Source organism: Aphelocoma coerulescens, chromosome 5 (assembly GCF_041296385.1).
Source record: "Aphelocoma coerulescens isolate FSJ_1873_10779 chromosome 5, UR_Acoe_1.0, whole genome shotgun sequence".
In the NCBI taxonomy this organism is placed as follows: Eukaryota; Metazoa; Chordata; class Aves; order Passeriformes; family Corvidae; genus Aphelocoma; species Aphelocoma coerulescens.
In genome coordinates, this window is record NC_091019.1 from 20,326,501 (window position 1) to 20,341,308 (window position 14,808).

Below are 14,808 nucleotides of genomic sequence, written 5' to 3' on the forward strand. Positions count from 1 at the left end.
CTGTCTGTGTAAGACTGACAGCATCAGTCTTCCTTCCCATTGTAAAAATGTAAGAAAACCTGCTCTGTAATAGCCATTTCAAGGAGGTTCAGGGAAAGGAAAGACCCAGTCTCTGGCTGGCAGCATGAGCACTACATGCTGTGATGATACAGACAGGACCTGTGTTAGGACAAAAGACTCTGTAAGAGCACTTAGCTCTCACATGTTGGGTGCTGTGGACACCAGCTCTTCTAATCCTTGCATTTCACATGAGAGAAGCAAGTTTTAACAAGCATTAACCTCCTGTTCTTTACTGATAGGGAACTGTGAAGCCAATTGACTTGTCCAGGGTTACAGTCACCCAGTATCAGAGCTGGGATTAGCACCTGTTTTCTCTTGTGCCTTCTACTCCATGCTGTCTCCACCACCAATTTCCCCTTTGCCTGCTTGGACATTGGAAAAGCCAGAAAACATCAGAGTTCTGCAACTCAATATGAAGCCAGGTGTATGTTAAAGTCTCAATTACTTTTTCCTCACTAGATATATTCTCTAGGAGGTTGCAAATATTTTTACAGGCCATAGCTCACTTTCATAGACACCAAGGTCCACATTTTGCATTATTTTCTCATCCCTACTATAAGCCAAGATGTGAAACGAAAAATCTCTAGTTGAGTTTCAGTTCTTGAAGGAGACAAGACTTTGATCTTTTAAGGCAAAGAAGCTGAATTCTAAATACAAGAATAATTGTGTTGATTGGAAAGGAGCAGAGATTGCATCCAACAGCATTCTTTCTATTCCCTTTGCCATTTTTCCATCTGCATCCCATCATCACCACCTTCTCAATATAAGATTCTGAGTTCCTAACCTCAAATGACCCACTACACATCATCAGAGATGCAAGCTTAGAATAATTCTAGGCTTCCTTCTTTCTTTCTTCCTTTCTTCCTTCCTTTCTTTCTTCCTTTCTTCCTTTCTTCCTTTCTTCCTTTCTTTCTTCCTTTCTTCCTTCCTTTCTTCCTTCCTTTCTTCCTTCCTTTCTTTCCTTCCTTTCCTTCCTTTCTTTCCTTCCTTTCTTTCTTTCTCTCTCTCTCTCTCTCTCTCTTTCTCTCTCCCCCCTCTCTTTCTTTTTTGTTAATTTTATTTATTCTTTCAGGAACCAAAATAGTAAAGTAATAAAAACCCTTACAGTATAGCAAATGAGGGATGATTTCTGCATGTGAAAGACATGGACAAGATGAATGTGGAGAAATACGGTCTTAGACTACCTTTGTGCACCTCAGATTCCAGCTGTGCCAGGAACTAGCACAGACCCCAGACCTCTCTAATTCACAGTAGCTTGACTGTGGTTTACTGTGGCTTGTTCTGTAGCCTAGACTAGAAATTTAACAAAAAAGTACTGTGCCTCTCCTCCTCATCACCTTAACTTGTCAGTATTGTAGGGATCACAAGGTGTAAGAGCCCACAAGTTTCACATTTGCAAATTTAGACACTCAGATAAAAAGTCAGTATTTTCCTTTTTCCTGAATAAACGAAGATGTTAGTTTCCAACTCTGGCATTTTTGGTTGTCCTATCATCAGCTCAAACACAAGGCTAAAACAAAACTCAGCCTCACAATCTCTTCACACTTCTTCCTTTCTCTACCCCCAGGGATAACACTGCTTGGGTTCAGGCTTGTAGTGTGGGTGTTACCTTTCACTCAGGCTTTTTGTCAGGTCCCTACACCTTGGCTGTACTGGTATCTTTTAGACGTTTTCTTTATTATACCTCTAAGATAATGGATTTCCTGTCCATCCACATAGCTAAAATTTCATGTCTAAATTTAGCTAGGTATCTTGTATCTAAATTAATTTTTCATCATCACCATCATTGTATCTTTTACTTTGATAAATGCATTCTGGCTCCAGTTTTGGTGATTCAAAATAGATACCAGACCATCAACTGAAATATCATTTTTTTAGCTTTCCACTTTGACCACTCTTTCCATGCCTCCATCGTTCTCCTTTTTTTATACTTTATCTAGCTTCCTTCATTTCTAGATACCGTATAGCCCCTTCTGTAACCAATCTAGGATCCCCTCCCTGGCCTTTGTGGTTGACTTCTGTCTCTGACCAGTCTTCAAAGCCAGCTTCCATCTTCCACTCCTTAAATATCCAGGCAAACAATTGTGTGCTCTCACGGCATCCCCTCTAGACTTGGAAGAGCATCATTGTAAATGACACAGCTACATCACCAGTTTTCTTCAGCTCCTTTCTGAAGGCTGGTCTTTGCTGTGATGCTTGACAGCAGCTTGGACTTCCCATTCCCAAGAGTTGCTTTGTGTGTGGGATTGTAACCTGGTTTTGTCTCCCATTCTTGCCCAGTGCCAGCACAGCAAGGACTTCTCCACGATTAGATAGATTACTGTTGCACTACACTCCTATCACTTAAAATGGCAAAAAAAGACACTTTTCATGATTATTTCTCCTTTCCATCTGGTGGACTATACCACAGCTTCTTAAAAGGTGCCTTTGCCCACGCCCTGGGGACCTCTGAGGAATAATTCAGAGAGCCCTCACTGAGGCAAAGCAGCTACATGCTACCTCCAAATCAGGACTGTAACTAAAGAAACAGGCTGGCTCTGAACAATGCCTGGAAAAATGCTGTTAAAGAAAGACTAACTGGCACAGAGATCACCAGGACCATTGTAGTGGTTTGATGCCCTCTTTACTAAATACCCAAATTATACTAAACCATGACAACCATGCACTACCAGATTTTTTTCTGGAAAAATAACCAAAAAACCCAAACCCAAACAAACACATCAGTTATAATTTGTAAAGAACAAAAAGCTGTCTTTGAGCCAGTAGCAAAAATGGTGTGAAATATTAAAATTCTTGCTAGATGGGATTGCCCACAGCAGCCCATCAGTGGGGTATGCAGCTCTTGTTTTCTCAGGACAATTTACAAGACACTAACAGCTACACCGATTATTATTTATTATTGTAGAAGTGTTAACTGGAGAGATCTCTAGATGAAAGCTCATGCTGAAACACAAAGTATTTCAGGTAAGTATTTATAAATGCAAAAAATTAAGATTACCAAGAAACACTCTCTAATGCTTTAGGAATGAAAGTCAATTGGCACATCTTGTTTTAATTAGTCAATAGAAGGTTTGTCCATCAGTGCTTGCAGTTAGCTGTCTGCTAGGGAAGCAGTTAATAATTTGTTTTTATTAAATGATATGACATTTACATGTATAAAGCACAACCTTCCTTAACCTGAACAAGTAGGTTGATCTTCTACATAAGCCTGAATGTACCACTGGGCACCATCACACATCACTGGGCAATGCCCTAAAACTTTTACTATGCCCCAATTAGACTAGATATCCATGTGGCACTTGTTAGTTTTTAAGATGCACAACTTTAGCCATGCACTCCAGCAAGATGCAAAACCCAGTTATACAGAAAGAGATACACACAAAGACATAAAACATCAGGTGAGAATCTCCATCATAATGACAGGTAAGTCTTTAGTTCTCTTCTGTCCTGATGTTTACTGTGCCAACAGCTGTAAAACTCTCTTAAGTTTTGCCACAGAATCAAACACAAACTGAAATGGCTGCACCACAAATGGTAGGGGTTGGCACTGCCACAACCTTGATGAACCATGGTCTATCTCATAGTAATCCTGGCAGATTATTCACAGGGAACTGGCTACTCCTTTTGACCAATTTAGTTGAGAGCTAGAAAGCTCACTGCATTTCAAAGGGATATGTCTGGAACAACAGACCAACGAAGAAAAGCTTTTAGAAGAAAAAAGACCTGGGGATTCTCCTTCCAGGCTACCACCCTACTTACAAAATGTCCTTCCATATATATATGGTTGAACATATACATAGCAGGGACGAGGTTAGAAGTTGCCCAAGCTGACATGCTCTGTAGTTCTTTGACAGCTTTTTCTCTGCACTGTTTTCTGTTGATTAAATAATCTCTATCAGATATTAAGCCCCTTGTTATTGGCACAGCCTATACATTATTCAGTAGTTATATAATTTCTTATGGCGGGCATGAATTTTTAAACCCTTATTTGGCAGTGGGCCAGGAGCTCTGTATTATTTCCCCCCCCCACCCTCCCTGCCTGCGAGAAAATGTGCATGTGTTAGATTTCGTTTTTCTAAAAGACAATTTTAACTCGAGTTTGCATGTTTGAATGGACATTATATTTGTTTGCTGGTTACATTTGGGCATAAACATGTTGGGTCTTTTGGGGAAAAGAGGTTGTAAGAGGTTATGCTGTTGAGCTCTGCACCTTTGATTTATTTGGGATGAAAGGTGTTTTGAGCAGTGCCCTCATGGTGTATAGTCATGTATGCCAAGGTACTGCAGCAGCCATCCTATATGGGCACATGATATGGAATGGATTTAGCCTGAGGGATCCTCAGCACAGGATAGGCAGAGCTGAGACAACACCCATCAGGCCACTGCTGCAGTTGTTAGTGACTGTATACTTTGGGGCTTTGCTCTTCAGAGCTAAGTGGCCTTTGCTGCAACAACCAGGGCCCAGACACACAGAGCAGTACCTACCAAAGTCTAAAAGAGGAGTCAGGCATGGGAATATACTGTGGCTCTGAAGCTACATCTCACAGAACTGCTCATGTCACAGATTTGCTCCACTATGGGCCCGTTTTTGCCCAAGCTCAGCATCGTGGCCTGGATGATATCCAAGCACACATTAGGCAGTGAGCAGAGGATACAGTCAGGCTTTTGGGTTGAGCTTATTAAGACTGGGTTGCACAGGGTATAGCATTAATTCCCACCACCAGCTCTGCTCTGTGCCAGGCTGGTGTCCTTGTGAGCGGTGACACCTGCATCCCTTCCCTGGCTTCTGGCCAGCCCCTCGTCTCCAGAGCCACCCTGAACTCCAAACCTCACATGCACTGGCTCCACTCCTACCACTGACTGGCTTTCTTCTGGCTACACATGCTTGTAAACTCCAGACAGTCCTAAAACAAGTCAACAGCAGAAGACAAGGGGGTCAAAGTAGCTGGTTACAAATATTTTCCTTAGTTCTAATCAAGGCTCAGGTAGAATGCTATTCTGCCTTCCAATCTTTTATTTTCTTTCCCTGTATTCACAGCACCTGACATCCCACAGCCTCACTCCCAAGGTGCATGCCTACCACGAAATTAGTTTTCAGTTCTGGGACTTAGGAGCCACTCTGACTTTCTGAACTCTCCTTCTGCCTTTAGACATGTTTCCCTGCAGACAGACTGAATGCCAAAGTCTTGGCCTACCACTAACAAGAACATGCAGAACCTTTTTTTCTATTTTCTGCATCCTCTGGCATCTCACAATTAGTTTTAAACAAAAATAAACAGAATTACAGGAAAACCCTGCAGGAGAGGACAGGCAGCACAAAGGCCTCTGCAGACACCCCCAGAGCTGTTAAGTCCTCGATTCCTGCTGCCAGCTGATTTTGTATGAGCCAGAATGAGTTGTGCATGGGTAGGAGGACATTTTAATTTTCTTATCTGGCTCATTGTGATGCACCTTCACCTCTGAAATCAGAAGGTGGTGTGTTGTGTACATTGCAAAGAGATATGGGCACTTGCCCAGTGATAGCATTGTACTGATGAAAGATGAGAAAGGCGCTTCTATTTGAAAAAGGTGCTGAGGAATGCATGGCACATTTCAGAGAGCAATTGTCTGGTGTCCATGCCTCCTCTCAAAACAGATTCTTGCTTAAAATGCTGATCAAGTTGGATCATAGAGATTTAAATGCTGCCACAAAATTTGAAATTTTAAATCTTAAATGTGAAGATCTGAAAATCATTCAACATAAATCTACACATATATACACAAATATCTGTAGGCATCTCGCCACAGAAATTTACAGATACAGATGCAGACATCAGTGGAAAGGGAATCAAGAAATACCAGTACAAACAACTGAAAGAAAAGGGCATGGAGTGGTCCTACTATGTCTTTTTTTTCTATTTTATTTCCACTCCCCACCAAGCCCCTGACGATTGAAACTAAATAGTTAATCAAATGATATCAAAACAGATAGTGCCACCCCTGTTGGGAGTTCTGCAACAGAACTGTACTAGTCGGCTTTATTCCCTTGGGAAAGGGAAGTTCCATCTCCTGTGGACTGTATGATGGCCCTTAGCTTGCCAAGCTAACAGCTCCTCCAACAGTGGGACAGCTGCTTTCCTGTGATCTGAAGAATAATACTGCATAAAACACAGTAAATAAAATGCAGTAAATATACATGTTCGAGATTTAAGAATAAAGCATAAGATTGCTTCCTGGAAAACACCAGAGGCAGTCACTTCACTCATGAAGGACTGGGCTTTGCATGTTTCCTCTTCTTTAATCCTCAACAAGACTGCTAACAAGAACCTCCTGCTCATTCACAGTGGTTGTGCTGCTGACAGTGTAGGAACTCCATCTTCCTCTGCAGTTGCTACACAAACTCAGTGTAGGGTCAACTCTGAAAAGACCTTTTCTATACATAGCACAGAGAAAAGAGGATCATCCCCCAGGTTCACACAGCTCATCTGAAATGCAGAAATCACCAAAGGAGTGTGTCCCCTCCAGTGTGTATTACAGCACACACCAAAACTTTGTTATTATCTGTTATTGCCTTGCTCCTTCTCTTAGTACCTGCCCCATTCCTGGAAGTGTTGAAGATCAGCTTGGGTGAGGCTCTGAGCAACCTGGTCTAATCAAAGGGTTCCCTGCCCATGGCAGGGGGGTTGGAACTAGATTATATTTAAGGTCCTTTCCAACTGAACCCATTCTGTGGTAATTCTATGGTTTGTATTTCCCTAAAATTCTACTGTCTGCACTTCCTTAGTCAAAATGACTGGTCCGCTCACAGGTTTTGGTAGCCCACTGATCATTCCCCATACCAGGCCGCTTTGACTCATTTTGGTCTTTAAAAAGGGAGGATGCTCCCCCTTCCTGGCTGTTTTGTCTATTGACATTATATGATGGCAGAGAGGGAGGCATTGATTGTCTATAGCTATTTCTAAATTATCTATTACTGTGGACTCCCAATCTTCCTTGAAGGCCATCAGTGTGATCATACAACAAACACAAAATAATTAAACTGTCAGTAATATTGCTCATTTAGCCAACACATTATATATCTGAGGCTGTATATCACTTACAGAGAGCCACAGTGCTGCTGTGTTTTTCCCTAAACACCTAGATGCGTAGTCCGCAGTCTTACTAAATAAGACCACTCAAAATGATGGATAAAGAGATGGAATAATAGATTTGATAGCTATCTCCACCTCTCCAACTATCTTGGCAAAAAGAACCCTACCAAAATAAACAGAAAAAGACTGCTTGGCTAACACACATATGCTAACAGATTTTTATTATTATTTTTTAAAACTCACTCTCAGTGTTAAATAAACTGTGGAAAAAGGATTTGATTCATGGTTGCATTAGGAATCTACTCAACCAAAACCCCTTGTCACAAATTAAATCATAAACTAGAAGTCAAACATGATTTGTGAAATTAACATTTATCGAGGAAATACTCCCCAGCGCTGCATTGTGATTAGTCTCTGGCTTCTGAAATATCACCCATAACTCATGAGCTCCTCTGAAACCATGCCACTACTGCTAGTGCTGGGATGGCATGCATGATGGAAAGGTGCTGCCACAACCAGAGAACAATCCCTTTTCTGATGCTGGTGAGAACCAGAGGTCACTGTGTCTTATTATTTGGGAAGGTACATGCATACACACTTCTCAGCCCCCACGCACTTGTAACACCTCACCCCTGCACAGACCCTCTCTTCCACCTCTCAGATTTATCAAAGGCCACAGCTGTTTCTAATTTTGAACATGGAGGCTTGGCAGAAGCTCTGCATTGTGCCCTTTCTTTAAAATAGCGACTAATAAAAAATGAAACTTAATTAACAGTCATTGGTTCTTTCAGAGTCTGTGTCTTTCAGCAGAGGGATTCGGTGCCTTTGCAGGGGGATGCAGACAGCTTAATCCTACAGGCAGAGGAGCTACAGCACAAAGCAGACTTAGTGATTGTTCAAGGCTAAATGGTCATTGGCAAAGCATGCTTTGGAGCCCAATGTTTTTTAGAAGCCAGGATATCCAGACATAGCTTAAAGATATGGGATGCTTTCCTTTTCAAGGTGATTTTCATCAGAAGATGTTTTCCTGCCAAGAAATGCAGTAATTTTTTTGAAATAATAGTGTAATGCCATCCCCACTGCACTGAGCTCTAGATGTTTTTCACAGGGAGCAAAATAGCCCCCAAGTCTTATGGGATAAAGAAGGGAAGCTCAGCTTCTGGCTTCACAGGTATTCAGAGCAGGAAGAAAGCTTCAGCACCTCTACAGCCCATCCACTTGTGGCCTTTCTTCTGCATGTATTCATACATTGTCACCTCTGCTCAAGTCTACTACACCTGCCTGGAACACATCAACACATCAGCTGTTTGCTGTGTTCATGCAGTGTGTGTGTATACCTAAGATTACACAACACAGAAACCAAGATCACAAAGAAGAGCATTGCCTCTCTTTTAATCAAAAGAGGGGTCTCATGCCCTCTTTATCCAGAATACAGAGAAAATGTCCTCTGCCTCTCTTCCGGATTAAAGGAGAAGGTACTCCCTGTAAAGCCTAATTTCCCTTCGCTGCCCTTCTGCTCACAGAACAGGCTGTGTTAAATCTGAGCCTCTGTCCTCATCTGCAGCAAACAGGGCTTCATGAAGCCATGACCATTTATGCCACTGAGGACAGAGCATTCAGCACACAGCTCCGAAAACATCTGAGCCAACCTCCACCCAGTGCCTGCACGAGCTCTTTCTGGCAACTGCATTCCACCATGGATGGCAGGCTCTGCCTCAAAGGAGGAGGGGGAATCCAAAGGAAATTACTGCCTGCTCTACTAAGCTAACCCTTAGGCAGAGAGGCCTCGCTTCTCGGAATAGGAATTCATTGCTCCTGTAACAAGACTGGCTGAATAGTCCATGAGGGACTGTTACCTCCATTCAACACACTTTCTTTGGATTAACAGTCATTCCCTTCTTGTGTTGAGACACTAAAAAGAGGTCACCAATGGATGGTAGCTTTTAAAAACTGTTTTATCTTTTTTAACCACTCTCTTCTACCTGTAATAACCTGATAAAAAGCTGGAAATCGCAGAGTTCCCTACTGGGTCACCCTTTTGTATTTGGAGAACATTGATCTTTTTCCTGTTGTGCCAAGATTAATGTGGCGTGTTTGTTTGACAACAGATACAACATATTTAGTGCCTTAAATCAAGCTAAAGTGATTGTCTGTGGACAACATCCCTGTCTGGCACTGGTAATGATCTGGAGAAAGAAAAAATCTTAAAAAAAAAAGCTTTGCTACATAACTGTCACTGCAGAACCATCAGGGGATTACAGTGGCCCTTAAAACCAAAATCTGTTGCTGATGGGACAAATTTAAAACACTTTTAAGTGAGAGTTGAGGGTTTCAATGAAAACTATTAGGCAAAGGAGGTTATCCAAATTATCCACTGTAAGTCTGTTACAGCTTTGATTCAAAATTGTTCATGATCTTACGGGTACAAACCTTCCTTCTCTCTTCCTATTTTATAGAAAACATTGGTTTGTCCTCTTTCTTGTATTTTAAGTAGGAAAAGAAAAAGCATATATGTTTCTTTTAAGTAAAGGCTCACTCGAGGGAAGATACTGAGGTGCTGGAGCATATCCAGGGATGGACAATGAAGGGTCCAGGGTGCAAGTCCAGTGAGGAGAGGCTGAGGGAGTTGGGTTGTTTAGCCTGGAGAAAGACAGGCTCAGGGGGGAACTTAGCACTCTCTACAACTCGCTGAAAGGAGGTTGTAGTCAGGTGGGGGTCCGTCTCCTGTCCCAATTAAAAAGTGACAGGATAAGAGGAAATGGTTCCAAATTGCACCAGGGGAGGTTTGGATTGGATATTAGGAAAAATTCCTCCACTGAAAGGATGGTCAGGCATTGAAACAGGCTGTCCAGGGAAGTGGTGGAATCATCATTCCTGGAAGTGTTCAAAAAACGTGTGGATGTGGCACCTGGGGACATGATTTAGTGGTAAATATGACGGCAGTAGGTTAATGGCTGGACAATGATAAATTTTCCAACCTAAATGATTCTATTATTCTATGAAAGTACAGAGAAAAACATTAGAAAAGCCAGGGAAATAATGAGTGTTCATTCCTCATCCACATACCAAATACCACACAGACACCAGCAGAGGGTAAAAACACACCTGATTCCATTCTTTCAGAAATGTTACCAAGTTCCAAAACCCTGATCTCCCTCCCTCCCTTTCTTTCTCCTTCCCTTCCCCTTTGTCTGGCAAAAGCCAGTAATACCTACAAATATTTTTTATTTTCGTAAACGTCATGCAGCTTTAAAACGTGGGGATGTTCTATCAACTTCAGGATGGCTATTTCCCGCTCCACCTGGAAGAAACGAAAAGAAACAGAGAAGATTAGAAGCTTGGTCTTAGAACACATTAGATATTGTCACACATTTTCTTCCCATTTATCCATTTTCCACTCCTCTTCATATGCAGAGGATACAGAAAATTGTAACAATGTAGCTTATTTACCACTTACATAATTTAAGAAAAATTCAATTTATTCAGCCTCAGCACTCCCTGCCCTGCGGAACCAAAAACCCACAAAATTTCAAGGTTGAAAGAAAAGTCCCAAATCTACCAAAGAAAATTAGCTGTGGGAGTTATATGAGCATTCAAGGCTGTTCCTGCCTCACAATCCAAAGCCAATGACATGTTCTCAAAGTACAGAAACTCTAAGATGTCACGTAGGGCTCTCCTGACCTCCCACAGCCACAGGTGTGGCTGCACTATGAACTGCATACTCAATTAATGTTAGAAAATCCCCATCCTGAAGAACTTGCCATGCATGCAGGGGAGAAGACATACAGCAGTGTGATTTTATAGCTGCAGAACTGAGGCACAGAAAGGGAAAGAAATATAAGAAGTGACATAAGAAGCACAAGGCACAACAAGAAATTAAAGCAGATTACTGGAGATGCGGCGTTCAGAGCCTTAAGCGCAAGACTGTGCTTTCCCTCAATTCCCAGTCTGCCCAAGGATGGCTACTTCCAAGAGCATGTTTTCAACGCTGAGTTAACAAGTTGTGACTAAGTCCCTGTAATTAGTGCAAGCCCTGTTATCACCCAAAATTCCTATCGTGACCACTAAGGGTATTCATTAGGGATGGAGTCAGTGCAATTCCTCAGCTGTTAGCAAAATTGCTCTGCTGCTTGAAACCACACTGTAACTGCTCTGATTTGACCTAGGCTAAGTCGAGGGGAGTTAATGTAGCACTGTGGAGACTGCGGATAAGTGAAATAAACTCTGCAACAAGACGCAGTCTAAGCATTGCACAGTCGGGCGTGACAAATTTCTAGGAATCCACAAAGGCAGGAAAAAGACCTAAAGAAGCAAACAAGGACAACTAGGTAGGGTTTTTTCCAGTCCTTTAAGTAACTGATTTTCCTCGAGCTGCTATACTGACAAACAAACCATGAACAAACCACAAAACCATCCCTTAATGTCTCCCCTGCAGGGATCAGATGAGTAATTAGGAACTTGCCCAGTACACTTTTAGTTCTCAATGTCCTTTAACTTCCTGGGAGAACATCCTCTGCTAAGCCTGAACACAGACAGCTTTACCTGAATGCCAGGAAGATACTCTTCAGGAAATTAGAAAGCGGTAGTTTGCAGCACTGTGCAGAGGAGGATTTCCCAGCATGTTGGTTGTCACCCCAGATCCCTCTTCCTCTACAGCACCACCACATAAAAACAGTAAAAGCAACTTTTGCACTACATCATCCTTAGCCTTCCTCACATACCAGAATGGAGGAAAGTGTATTTGTACATGTGCCAATCTCAGTCTTTCAAAGACACTTATTCCTCTCTGCAGAGTCAAAAGTCATCTGAGAGATTCCACTTCCACACTTGGGATCTCTGGAAATAGCTCCTTCAGAGAAGTGGGGAATGCATTTAAACATGTATGTATGCACTTCAGCACTGCCAGAACTGCTAGGAATTCAGTGATACACAGTGCTTGATGGTGACAGCTCTGTGGGTGTTAACTTACTCATGACCAGCACTCTGATGAAAGCCACTTGCACAAACAGGAAACAAAAGCTGGGTAGATTTCAACTGTACAGCTATTTCAGCACAAACCCAGGGGGTAGATAGTTTATTCCATTTTTGCCTCCTCTTCAAAAAGACCTGTTACTCTTCTCTCTTACAAGATATGCACTGAGATTTGCAGAGGGCTTGTTCAGCCCTATAATTGATAAAAGTTGGATTTGCTTCAAAAATGAGGAAAAACAAAACAGAAGAAGCACCCACTATCATAACACTCTTCCAATAGTACTGAGATTCACCATCAGCAACATGTACTGGAGCTGCTCAGAAACTGCAACTCCAATGAAGCTCCTTTTGGATGGGGAAGAACAGGTATTTCATGGGGAATGTGACCATTGCACTAGCTATGACAAGGATAATCCAACCCCAGTCTTCCTCCTGGGGATATCCTGCCTATGAAAGATAAAATCCCCTGGTGATGGGCTGTCTAACAGCATTGGTGACTCACTTCTGAGAAACCCCTTGGTTGGTTCAGTGGCAACCTAAGTTCACACCAAGTGAGTGATGGATGGCAGCATCCAGTCAGGGTCCTGCTTGGTTACTGTCCTAAAGCATCAGAAGAGGCAGTGACTTATGACTACCACTTGGAGAAGGGAATTCAGCTACAGCACTGCATGGCCTATGTTTGGTAACAGACAATCAGAGTAGAAAGGAAATACCTACTTATGACCTACAGATTTACTCTAGGAACCAACTAAAAAGAATTAACCTGAATTGCTTTTCTTTCCTCATTTGAGGTACGTGACTGGAGGAGGTTCTATGCATATTTTTAAATTCTTGGGAACTATATCCTAAGAGGAAATACAGTTTTGGAGGTCTCAATTTCAACCAAGGTATGTAGAGAGCATCTGTCTTGATGTGCCTGGCAGCATTTCACTGCAGTGTGTTCAGTTCAGTGGTGTGTTGCCTGCACCAGTCAGCTTTCCACAGTCTGCTACCTCTTCTATCTGTAGACCAAGGACAAAACTGATCTACTCATATCAAGTAAGACTTTGTATAATCCTTCTCTGAAAGGGCATTTATGGAGGAAAAGTGTCATTACTGTACTTCTTGTAGTCCAGGACTTTGCCCCATGTAGAGGCACAAGACACTAATGGTTGTATTATTTCAGGATCTAGAGACTCCCAGTTCTCTAGACAGCAGTCTGATAAAGACCATCTTCAAAAAATCTCATAGCAGTGTCCCGCCTCTTTCTCCTTTGAAAGAAAATCAAGAGTTTACAGAAACATGCAACAGACCACCACCCCAGAATTACAACTGCAGTCATCACTGATGGGTGACTCTCCTGGATCCTGTCCAGTTTTTAGATCCCTGCAACAAAGCCAGTAATTGATACGGGCTGGACACAGACTGTAGATCTCAACAGCAATGTCACTGATGCACGGCTCAGGAGGACCTAGCAGCCATCATGTCACCAGGAAAGGAGAGATATCTGAACTCACTGGCAAATAAGAGAGGTCTGAAATAGCATGTAGCTTTGCCTTCTTCCCCAGAGCTTTGCCAGCCCCTGGCATGCCTTTTTTGCGCAGCCCTGTGTTTGCAAGCCATGGAATCTGTCCAGCTCTGAGCTGGCAAGGACAGGGGAGAGGAGAAACCCTGCAGGGGTGTTTGCTTTAATGCACATGCAATTATCAGAAAGCAGGGCAAGCTCAGAATAGCCTGTCTAGGGAGGCTCAGAGCCTGTGATAAACAGGAAACATAGAGAAACATTTGCCTAATGGTTAAAAGATAAAGGAATAAAGCAAAGCTCTTCTGTTGCACAAACGCCAGGTCACATCACAGGGTCCCAACTGAAGCCAGGGTTGCCTCATGCCATGGTGGGTTACTGACTGTGCTTTGAAACTGAGGGAAACAGCTGTGAAAGGCTGTGCAGGGCAAAAGGAAATGCATTGGTAACGTGTAGCTGTGCAGGTGCTGTGCAGGTGCCAATTAGAGGTTCTAAAAATCTGTGCAGGAGGTTGATTTGACAGGATGCTCCAGTGATTCAGCTAATGACAAAGTGCAACACGGGGGCAACACCACCCTTAGAGGAATCATGCAATACTTTGCATCCCTCTCCTCCATCTCTACTTTCCTCTCATTCTCCCCCAGAGGAAGTCACATCTCTCTGGTTTAAGTCCATCTTGTCAGCAAATATTCACTGGCAACAAGTGCTCTACTCTCTTTCTTTTTAACTCAGGCACACAGGGTGTTAATTCACTTAGAAGGCAAGGAGAGCAGGTCAAGGGAGCCTGACATTTTGTCTCAGTGAAGAAGGAAGTTTCCTTCTCTTTTGCATTCTTTTGCTCAGTAGCTATTGGGTCATTCATGACCAATTTGCTCCCTAAAAAATGAGGCTCACAGCTTGTCTTGGGGTGACTTTATGATGTGTATCCCATATTGCTGCCCTATGCCCAGAAATTAATTCTTGTACCTTTCTATGCCTTTAATCTGAGCCTGAGAGGGGGAAGGAAAAACTGAGCAAAACTTTCTCAAAGCAGTTTGCAGCTTGTTCAAGGTCACACACAGATAGGGACTTTTTTTTCAGCTGTGGCAGGGGAGCGAGGAAGCACCCAGCTTGCTGTTCCCCAGTCAGTTTTTGGCCAGTTGTGCAGTTTCTTTTTCTCTGGAGAGAGACTGAGAGTTGAACTTTGTTTTTCCTTCCCTGGAATTT

The 14,808-nt window shown here is 42.6% G+C and overlaps 1 protein-coding gene across 2 annotated transcripts in view; it reads right to left on the reverse strand.

The window, feature by feature from the left end:
- The window catches only part of BRSK2 (BR serine/threonine kinase 2), a 310,856-nt gene that overhangs the window by 96,463 nt on the left and 199,585 nt on the right, over nucleotides 1-14,808 (reverse strand). For both annotated transcript variants that reach the window (XM_069016975.1, XM_069016976.1), the window contains one exon: nucleotides 10,346-10,431. In XM_069016975.1, coding sequence (XP_068873076.1) covers nucleotides 10,346-10,431 — 86 coding nt within the window. The remainder of the gene's footprint in view (nucleotides 1-10,345; nucleotides 10,432-14,808) is intronic.